This window comes from Acanthisitta chloris, unplaced genomic scaffold (genome assembly GCF_000695815.1).
Source record: "Acanthisitta chloris isolate BGI_N310 unplaced genomic scaffold, ASM69581v1 scaffold9352, whole genome shotgun sequence".
NCBI lineage: Eukaryota > Metazoa > Chordata > Aves > Passeriformes > Acanthisittidae > Acanthisitta > Acanthisitta chloris.
Window position 1 is genome coordinate 70,471 of NW_008660989.1, and position 11,408 is coordinate 81,878.

Sequence of the window (11,408 nt, forward strand, 5' to 3'; positions counted from 1 at the left end):
CACTAGAAAAAATACTGAACATGTATCACCATTAAAATATCTTCCCAGAGCAGTTAACTGCCAAAGTAATCTTCACTTGCCCACTCCTACGTTTTCAAATGCTGTATTATTTTTAATAAATTTCTCAGAGAGAAGGCTAAGGAAATGACTAATTCTCCATCTCTGACATAAACTACTTTGTTTCCAAAATTACAATAGCTGAATTTTTTATTTAGCATAAACTAAAATTTCTGGAACAGATATGTTCCTAACATTTCTCAAAACACAAAAAAACCCACCCGAACCCAACACACACTTTTATCCTGATACGCACCAAAAAAATTCTCCTGAAACTCAGAAAGCGTTACTTGAATTCTTTCAAGAGCTTTAATTATACAATACTCAAATAAATAGATTATAGAATCACAAAATATTTGGAGTTTGAAATGACCCACGAGGATCATCAGGTCCAACTCTCGGCCCTGCACAGGACATTCCCAGGAATCACACCATTTGCCTGAGAGCATCGTCCACGTGCTTCTGGAACGCTCTCAGGCTTGCTGCTGTGTGTTCTAATTCCAGGCTTTGATCTCACAGTCTCTTCCAGATGTCTGTGTTACAACTGACCCACCAATTCCAGAACCCAGTAATAATCTCCCAAATCCTTTGATTAAGAAAAAACCTCCTGTTTGCTGACTAGAATGTCATTCAAGTCTCCAGCATACATTAGAATCAGGTTTTAGCTCTTAACCATTAAGTGAAGTGCTGATGCAATCCCTCAATTAAAAGATTAACCTTCCAAATTAACATTCATAGGCTTAAGAATTTAACTCTAAATTGGAGTTTACAGAACCTAGTAATAATTCTATTTTTTTTGTTTTGTTTTGGAGCTGTTTTGCATGTTGAGGGTTATTCAGGTTATTTTTTTGTTGTTGTTTTGGGTTTGTTGATTTTATATTTTTCAGTTTGGGTTCAATTTTTCCAGGGCTGTTCATTTTTTTTCCAAAGCACATCAGAATAATCTTAAATTCTTCCTCTAGCACATTTTTATCTCAGCCACTGAATAAAGTCAGATGCTACAGCTATATGGGCAAATCATTTACTCCAGTACAATGTAGTGTGGCAGTACAGAATTCAGGGTAGGATGGGAAAAAAAGCTTGCCTGAAAAGCTAATTAGATACCTGGGAGATCAGTCTGCGCTCTGAGCTTCACTCATGACTGTACCTGAATTAGCTAGGGTAAAACTTTATTGTGCAAAAAGCTGAAACCATTTAGTATTCTGCAGAAACAGAGCAGCTCCTAATCCAGCTCTCGCTTCAAAAGTAATGGGAAGAACTACCATGCTTTGCAAGAAGCAAACACTGTGAGAAGATCCTATTATTCTATGAGGGTCTTCCCATTTAGTCCTCATTTTTAACTGGTAAAAATACATAAGGAATATTAACTTCAAAACCTATGTGGACAATGAGACTGCATCAGTGGACAGAAGCCAAGCAGGAAATGTCACTGTCACAATGTCTGTAAACAAACAGGCTACAAGGTGAAGATATTCTAAGATTTAGTCAATCATATTAAACTCACCTGGAATATCCTTTCCTGAATATCAACATCACCTAATCGATTACAATTTTAATGTTTAATAGCTTTCTTACAGAAAGATTTGCTCAACATTATTTTTTTCTGTTAAATGGTTTTCAGTGAATGATAACCTGACACATCTGCAAAGACTCAGAATAAACACAGCACTAAGTCAACATGTGCCTTTGACAGCAGCATGTCTGGAACTTGTACAGTTGAAAAATGGGAATTATTAAGAACTTCTTGGTGGTTTTTTTTTGCTTTCTCTTTTTTTACCTACATTTATACTGGGGAAAACTAAGTTTTCATATATCTTTGTGTTTATATTAATGACTTATACAGAAAGGGTAACAAAGTATATGGAATGAGCAATTTCAAGATGCATCACTCACTGAAAGAGAAAAATAAGGCTGCTTAACTATAATCAACTTAAAACCAAATCATACTAATCTCAGTTTGGACTAAAACTGCCTCCCCTACTTTCAAGTGGTTTATGACTACATCTGTACAACCAACAGACAGAAAATGTTCCTGGGCACTGGAACTTGATTCTGTACACCACTGGAACTGCTTTTGGCTTGAGCCAGCTGCCACTCTTTCAAAGAGCCCCAGGGCACAGTTAGGAGTTGAACTGGGGCAGACAGCATTCCCAACAGACAACCTGGGTGCAGCCACCCTGCCTAAAGGTACAAGAGCTGTTGGCACAGATGCAGGCCAGTTGGTTTCTCTTCTGGACAATGGTGCTGGTTTAACAGCTGTCCAGCAGCTACTTAAGTGTTCTGCTCCTCTGAGGATCACAGTATTTAAACTTTGCTAATGCCTATCTTCATACTAAAACTCAAGAACTCTGAGTGGTGCAATGACTGAATGAAAAGCTCTAAAGCCGAAGATCACTGAAGAAACAAAACTTCAAACTATCCCTTATGTATAAAGGTTAATGGTATCCTGCATTTAAGTGAATGCACTTAAACACCACAAAGAAATGCTAACATACTTTTATGTATAGCCATGCTCTGTTCCCTTTAAGAGTATAATTCAATACTTTGTTTTACATAGTTAAAACCCTATTAATTCTACTTAATGAATTACTGTCTTCACAGCTGGAAATAGTTCTGCTGATATTAAAAACAGCATCTTATAGCCATTAAGCTTTACTGATGGTATTTTACGCACACAGAGCTAGTGCAATAAAATTCATTTTCTTCCACATGCCCCCGTTAACATTTTTTAACTTGCTCCTTAATATTCTTTACCAAAACAAATCATCTTTCCTTATCATGGTAGCAAGGCTAAACTTGAAAATTACACAGTTCCAATGGAAGACTACACAAGATAAACATGCTAAATGTTATAAACCACATGTGACTCGAGAACTCCCCCAGTAAAAAAGAACCAGAGACTGGGAAGGTATTAGGAGGATGTGTCATGTGTGTGCCCTGCCTATGCTACTGGAGGCAGCGTATCAGGCTAGACAGATCTTTGTTGTAATAACACACAGTCATACGTACATCTTTTTAAGTCAGCAAATTAATCACTTTGGACTTTATTGTTTCTGTTAAAGCAGAATTACTGCTACTGTGTAACACTCATGGTCTAATAACTTAAACTTGGATTACTGAAATAACAGTAATACACAAGTAATAAGGTTTTCATGCATGAGGTTCAGACAATCACATCAGACAATACCATTCTGGAATTAGATTATGTGCTGGGAAATACCCTCAACTGCAGAACTTTAGAAGACACCTGCTAGTAGCCTTGCAAGGTGAAGTAGCAGTTAAGTTTCTGACACCAATGTGCTTATAAAATAACTCAAACTGTCATCATGGGAAACCTTACTGCACAGGGCCTACATGTAGCATGCAGCATCTGCGTGTACAAGGGTTGTAACTGCAACTGCTCTAATACCCAATTGGTTAGAAACAACAGGACACCACAGAATTCATTCCTTAAAACTTCCTTCATTTCTGAACATCAGGTTTCCAGATGGCCTCCCATCTTCTATCAACATTTCACGGAGACCTTTCTGGGGCTTAATGACCCAAGGCACCTACACAGACAGACTGCTGGCTCCCTCAGCTATCTAAACTTTGAGCACCAGAAAGAAAACCAAAACTAGAAGAAAACAACCTTGAAACAAGATAAAAAACCAGCTCTCAAGCTAGAAGCTCTAATATCTCATGAAGAAGAGTAACCCGTTTGGAAAAATTTCTGTGCAGAAGAGTGAACGCTGAACAAAACTAGCAGCAGTTCTCATTTTTACAGCTGAAAATCAGTATGGAAACTTGCCCACCACATGCTGGTGCTCTCATGATAGTTACATCCAGACCAGTGAGCAACACTGGTCACCAACCTAAACAACTGAAAGAAGTACTAAGAGTTCTTCCTAACACAACCTAGAGCTTACATCTTTCATTTAACCTTTGAGGAGTATAAATAGTTAACAAAAATAACTCCATCCTTATATCTGACAACCAGAAAGTAAACAGGAAGACACTGTCCTTTTCCCTGCTTGCCTACTGGAATGAAAACTGAGACAAGGAAGGAAGAAGTTTCAGTATTGCCTTGGTTCCACAAAGTTTCTGCTTTAGGTTTTCCTCCAGCAATTGCTTCTATCATTCCTTGGATTTTTTTTTAATGGAAGTAGCAGCATGGTATTGGCATGATTTATCTCACTTTTATTGCTCAATGCTAATGGGATTTAGATGGTACAGTGGGGTTTTTTTGTGGCATGCTGGGAACTGCATCAACACAATGCATTCTATTATTAATACATACCAATGTGCTCAACTCCCTATCAGATTCCTTGGGAAGATATTTTACAGCTGCTTTAGTAGGCAATTTATATAGCCAATTGATCAACTCAATTTACAGACTTCAGTCTAGCTCACATATAACAAGCTATCTTAAATTCCAAGTTCTCCTCAACACACACCTAAAGGTAAACAAATTGCTTTATTGTATAAATTCAAGGCACAGAAATCTCATTTTAACATTTTCCCTCTCATACTGTTATAAGACCCTTTCCATTTATTATGCAATTCTATCTCTGTATAACAACAGTCACAATGCACTGTCATACTTCTGAATCATATACTGAGCGATGACCTCTGATCTCTCCCCCTTACCCACTTGGCTTCCAGTAACAATTTATGAGCTGGAGATAGTATGAGGCTGAACCTCGAAATAATCTCATTAGTACCATTTATTTTCTTTAGCCATACTTTCAATCTCTATAACTTCCTGAGGAAATGAGTTTCATGACTTTATTACTCTTCATGTGAAAAACACTTCCTTTTAGCTTAGGAAAGGAAAAATACTGGCTTCAAAACCTCTTAACTATCATCTTGCTCTTCTTTCCTTATCATTATTGCCTTTACAGGCTTTTCAGGCTAAAGAATACTAACATGAAAGCTAAATTATGACTCACTACCAAATTTACCCCTAATATACTTCTTTCTGTGTCTTCTTGAAAAGCATCAAAGCAATCAGGCAACAAAGCAATCAAAGTTGACTCCTGAGCTTGGGAGTATGGGGGCACGAGGGTTCCCTGTTAAGAGATTAACTTCTAATGCTTTGGACATCACTGCAAATAACATAACGAAAACCCACTGGCCTAAACCAAATAAAAGTCTTGGAAAACAAGACTTAGTGGCAAAGATATATTAAATTCTCCCGTGAAAATTCCAGAATTACAGGTAAAATATCAAACACTAATACAATTTCACACCTTTTGAACTCCACTATTAAAAAATAAACATGGAAAAGAGAACCTGAAAGTCAACAAAAATTCAATACATGGAACTAGCTATTTGATTCTTCTATCGTCATCATCATCTAGTCTTTCTGCAAATGTGATTGTTGTCCTTAATTCCTTATAAGCCAGGCATAAAAGGATTCCTCTTCGCCACTGAAGAGTTAAGTGTTGACTCAAATAACTTCTTAGATCCAGTTTATCTATCTTTGAACTCAAACTAGAGTATGATGCTTTTCAAGACAGCAGAATGAGACATGTAACTCAAAGGCAGTCAGAAGAGCCCTTTGGCAAGCTGACAGAGTTACCAAGTTGCTTGCCAGATCTCCTCTTTCACAAATTCTTTAATGTGCTTTCTTGACTAATTATCAGTCTGCTCCCTGTATCAAGGCCAGTCCATTTTGAAGAACATGAAAAATATTCAGACACTGCAGAACAGAGTGCCTTCTGTAACAATTCTGATGGCTTCTTACAAAATAAAAAAATTAGAAAAAAATACAAAATTTAAGCTACATTGTCAAGTTTGTAGATACTCCATGTTCTTCACTCAGTTCACTCAGATCACTGTTTGATAGAAAAGATAGAAAAAACACATCCAAACAACACAAATACACACTTTCTTCCCCACACCGGTGCTGTAAGTGGAATTTGTTCACTAAGATTACAAACTAGCAACCCTTCCTCACCACCACACCATTCCCACCAAATCCCTCTACTTCATCCCTGAAGAACTGCAAACACTAGACACCAAATATAAATACAGACAGTGCTTCTCCCCTGCCTTGAAAATACAGAGCCACTGTCCTGGACAAGATTATTAAATAGAAGCTGGTTTTGCCTCAAGCTCTGTCAAATTTGTAAACCCAGCAGATAAAAAGGAGCTTGCTTAAACTCACACCAGTTGGTCAGTAAAGCAAATCAGCTTTGTGCCAAAAGAGGCAGCACATGCAGACAACTAATTTTGCCATGGTAGGAGCATCACAAAAATACACATACCTATCCACATACCCAGAAACAGGTACACATCTACAGATTCATGCTAAAATATTTCTTCAGTCTTTCATTCTCACTACTTGGCAGTACAATAAACTGCCAAACTCAGAGTCATTCTGTAGGACAACTAAATACTTCTGAGATATTTTAATGCACAATAAACTTGAATGTACTTATGTCAAAACAAAGTCATGATGATACACTAATGGACAGTCTGCACACATACCAAATGCCTTAAAGTGAAACTACTTGGTCTTGGAAAGTACTCAATTCTCCATTTTTAGAAAACCTGTTCCACAGTCTTAACTACGTGCTTTGTTAAAAGCAAAGCTAAGCAAAGCAATGCTACATTTCAACGTATAGAGCTGGTTCCTTAGCCACAAACTTCATAATATCATAACTGACTTTCTATACAAGAAAAAAAATTGCCATTAATACTTTGTTCACCTGAACCCTGAAGAGTAAAGTGACTTCATGAGTCTCTGTTACCCATGTTCACAATTGGGAGATACATGTATAACACACAGAATGGCCACTGGATGAATCAGATATGACTGCCATTTATTTTCAGTTTCAAGTTTTTTTCCTGTAAGACATCAACTACATATGTCACCATTTACCTACATGTAACCTGTAACCAAATTTTGCACCAAATTCCTCTTCAATTTATTTTAAGATGCTTAGATACTAGCTCAATTTCAATACTTCATCAGAGATATAAATGAATGGGTAGCTACACAGGCATCCAACTAAAATGTTGGAAGCCAGCACCAGAATTTTATTGAAAACAAAATTATGCTTCTTCTGAATATATGGCATTAGAAAAATTTTCCCAGGTGCTCATTAGTTTATGCACTGTAAATGAAGTCAACAGTTCAGTCTGCTTCACTTATACAAGGGATTTTTAAGGCTGCATTTGTGCTTTCTTTGGCAGAAGCCTTTTGATGAAAAAGGCACTGCTTACTAACTTCTAGATGGGCACCTCTAACAACAACTCAAAGACAGCTAACAAAACCAGCAGGTGTGGCAATAACATACATGCACACTTCCAGTAAATGAAGAAAAAGATACTTCACTTAAGATTAGGAAGCATGAAAATCCCTGCAGAAAGCAGTTTGCTGCCTTGGCTTCACAGTCCACTGACCACACAACAGTAAGGTTCACGTGAGGCAGACCTTCATTTTGTATCAATGGTATTCTTATTTGTGCTAGGTGGCACAGATTCTAAGACCTAAGAATGTCTTTAGGTAGACTGGATAGAAATGGGGACATGAGAGAAAAATTACTTATCAAATGTACAAATATAATTTTATCGAAGTGGCAGACGTATTTTTGGTGACATCTTTTTGTGCTAACGAAATCAACGTCAACTGTGACAATACTGCTTTTCTTATCTTTGTTAGCACATGATTTTACTTGGTATATGAAAATAATAAAAAGCCACCTTACCTTTTTCTTCATCTATTCGAAAAACGCCTATACCAGATCCATCTCTGATGGAATATCTGATCTCCCCATCTCGCCCTGCATCTTCATCATAAGCAGATACTGTCATTACTGAGGAGCCAACAGGGGCATCTTCTTTTATAAAACCTTTATCTGCAAATATGGAAAACCGTGGAGGGTGCAAGTTTTCATTTACATCAATTATCTCAACTTCAACGTAACAGGTAGAGGACAGCGAAATGGGTTTTCCTTTGTCCTTGGCCCGCACAGTCAAGTTATAAAGTTGTTTCTTTTCATAATCCAGTCTTTGTACAATACGTATTGCTCCACTTAGCTTGTCAACATCAAAGGTGCCATCTCCACTGTCCAAAAGACTGTAGCGTACTTGACTTGACTGGCCTAAATCAGGATCATAGGCTTCTAGCCACGTAATAATAGTTCCCTCAGGTAGATCTTCTCGAATTTTCACATGATAATTTGAAGGAATAAACTTAGGAGGATTGTCATTAACATCTTCTACAGACACTTTCAAAATAATTGTTGAAAATAATTGTGGTTCTTCAGTAGGTTGGTCCCTAGCCTCTATTTTCAGGAAATAGACATGCTGTTCTTCACGATCCAGAACTTCTACAACTTTCACAACTCCTGTCACAGCATTAATAATAAACTTGTCTGTATCTGTAAGAAGAGAATATTTCACTTCTCCATTAGCCCCCAAATCTTTATCAGTAGCTTCAATTTGAATTATTTCACTGTTTGGCTCCTTGTTTTCAGTTACTTCAACAAAGTAGCTGTCTTGGAAGAACTCTGGTGGGTTGTCATTAGCATCCAAAATTTTTATATCTAGAAGAGCCCAGGCAGACTTCTGTGGTATTCCAAGATCATAGACAGTAATATTGAGAGTATATTTATCTCTCAGTTCTCGGTCAAGGGGAGATAAAATTCGCAGCACTCCTCTTTCCATATCAACAACAAAACTACTGTCTTCATTACCTCCAGAAATAACATACACTAACTTTCCACTGAAGCCAGTATCAGGATCAGTAGCATTCATAAATAGTATGCTGGAGCCCACAGGTTGGTCTTCTCTTACCTCAATGCTACTGGGGAGAGTACTTCTAAACTGAGGTGCATGAAGATTCACAGAGTGAATATCAAAGAAAACATCCTCAACTTCTCCACGATTGTGCAATTTATTTGCTTGTAAGAGTTTCTCTGCAAGCATTTTGGCAACACCAGTTTCTTCACATTGCAAGTTGACTGGTTTGCGACTACTAGCTACAGTTATGTTGATATACAATGGTTTTGCAAAGTTCTCTCCATCTGTAGCTGTAATTTTCAAACTGTAAAAAGACATTTTAGCACCTAGGCCATCTATTAGTGATTGTTTGAGTGAAAGTACTCCAGAATTTGGATTTAGGCTAAATAAATCCAGTTCATTTCCAGATTCAATTTGGTATCTCACCAACTGCAGCTCATCAGCATCAATAGCAGAGACAGTTGTTATTTGTTCTCCAACACCAAGATCCCTGGGGATTATTCCCTCGCAATTTATTTTCTCAAACAGAGGTATATTGTCATTCAAGTTATTTAAGATAATAGTAACAGGAACCTCAACTTCTCGACGATATGGTATACCCCAATCAGAAGCACGAATCCTTAAGTTGTAAACCCTTGGCATCAATTCATAATCCAAGTCTTCTGAGGTACTAATAATCCCACTGAAATGGTTAATCGCAAATGGCAAAGGATTTAGGTTTGCAATGCTATAGGTCACATAACCATTTTCCCCTTCATCAGGGTCTTTTGCACTTACTCTCATGACACTGGTACCTATGGGCACATTTTCATCGAAGGAGGCTTTATAGGATGTCTGAGTAAATTCAGGAGGATTGCTATTCATGCCTAGTACCTTAATTAATACTTTTGCAGAAGCTCTTCTGTCACTTGTCACAACTTCAAGTTCAAAATGAGATGCATATTGTGCTTTTATGGGTTCTAACGTGGTAATCAGACCAGTGTGAGTGTTTAAACTGAATTTCACTTTGCCTGGTGTGTTTTTAAATACATATTTTAAATGTGGGTAACTAGGCACAGCTTTCACCATTATCACAGGTGTGTTTGGAGGGGCAAATTCACTTATTTCAGCTCTATATATCTCTTTTTCAAATCTGACAGGGCCAGACTTAAATTGAGGTGATGTCACATGTACAACTTTTACAGAAGAAAACTGTGGGGGATTCCCTTTATCCTTAGCTTGAAGGGTAAGGTTGTATCCAAAAGGGTGACTGTCCCAATCAATGTGACCAGTGGCTTTTATTCTGTATTCTTTACCTCCTGGAACCGACCTCACTGTTTTGAACTGTTGAAGTGCATCTCCTGCAACAATATTTAATGATGCTATTTCCCCATTTGAACCCTGATCGTTGTCCTCTACGGTCACAATTGCATACGTTGGGTCTTTGTCTGATTCTGATGGAGTCAACATAACAGCTGTAATAACAGGGGCATATTCATTTGCTTGCTCTACATGGACAGTCAGTTTTGCCATGCTACTTATGCCACTGCTACCATACAGCTTCAGCCCACGGTCCACTGCAAGAATTTCCATCTCATAACGCTTAGTGTCCGAGTAGTCAAGTCTACCAGTTAGAACTACCACTCCACTAGTTGGATGTATAGCAAACACATCAGTTCTTTCTTTAAAGCTATAGTAGAACTCTCCATTTGTTCCTATATCTGCATCTGTTGCACTGACTCTTGCAATGCTGGTCCTTATTGCTGTGTTTTCAGGCAAGGAAACACTGTAAGATGTTGGAGAAAACAAAGGTCGCAAGTCATTTGTATCCAGTACCTGTATCCTGACCTTCGTGCGCGTTTCAGCATTTGTATTTTTTTCAACTGCTTTAACAGTCAGCATATAATGGTCTTTCACCTCTCTGTTAAGGATAGCTGTGTTTCCTCCCTTGGTCCGTATTCTCAAAAAGCAAAAGTTACCAAGAACATATTCTTCAGCTTTGAACAAGTTCTCATTGTCACCAGAAATAATTTTATATCTTAGGTCCCACAATGGATTTGTAATGTAAATGCCCATTTTCACTGGATGCCCAACGTAAGTCTTGGCTGCAGAATTCTCATACACAGTGGCATTATACTGTACTTGTGTAAATTGCATTTGTAGAGCATGATGTGGCCTTTGATTTCCTTCACAGTTTCCAAAATGCTGCACCAGCAGCATCAGCAGCAACAGCATAGTCAAGTATCTTCCCATGGCAGCAATTACAAAGAAAACCTGAAACAAGAAAGAAATGTTGTAAGACTTGGGCCAGTTCGAGTATTTATCAAATAACCTTGATGTTTAGTTCAGAATTCGTGCCTGAAAGAAAACTGTAAGTCACACATCTAGATTACAGCCTTTTCTTGCAGAAAGTTACAAAACTATTTACAGTAGTAAAAAAATCCCATAAAGTGCCAAGAATCTAGGAGACAAAAAGTCTAGGAATTACTACCACAACACAACAGGAACACAGAATTAACTTCAGATGAACAAATCCATGAAGCAACATTCTAGAAGAAACATGCCGGTGCTGTCTGCTATAAGCAAGCAAACTAGATCTGAACTAATCTGAAGTAATGAACATTCATTCCAGTTCTCTA

General features: G+C 37.7%; 1 protein-coding gene across 1 annotated transcript in view; it reads right to left on the reverse strand.

Annotated features, from left to right (window-relative positions):
* FAT1 (FAT atypical cadherin 1) overlaps positions 1–11,022 on the reverse strand; it is a gene marked incomplete at its 3' end in the record, with an annotated part of 78,463 nt that extends 67,441 nt beyond the window's left edge. The window contains exon 1 of the mRNA XM_009070043.1: positions 7,755–11,022. Within this exon, the coding sequence (XP_009068291.1) occupies positions 7,755–11,022 (3,268 nt within the window). The remainder of the gene's footprint in view (positions 1–7,754) is intronic.
* Between the last annotated feature and the right edge of the window lie 386 nt (positions 11,023–11,408).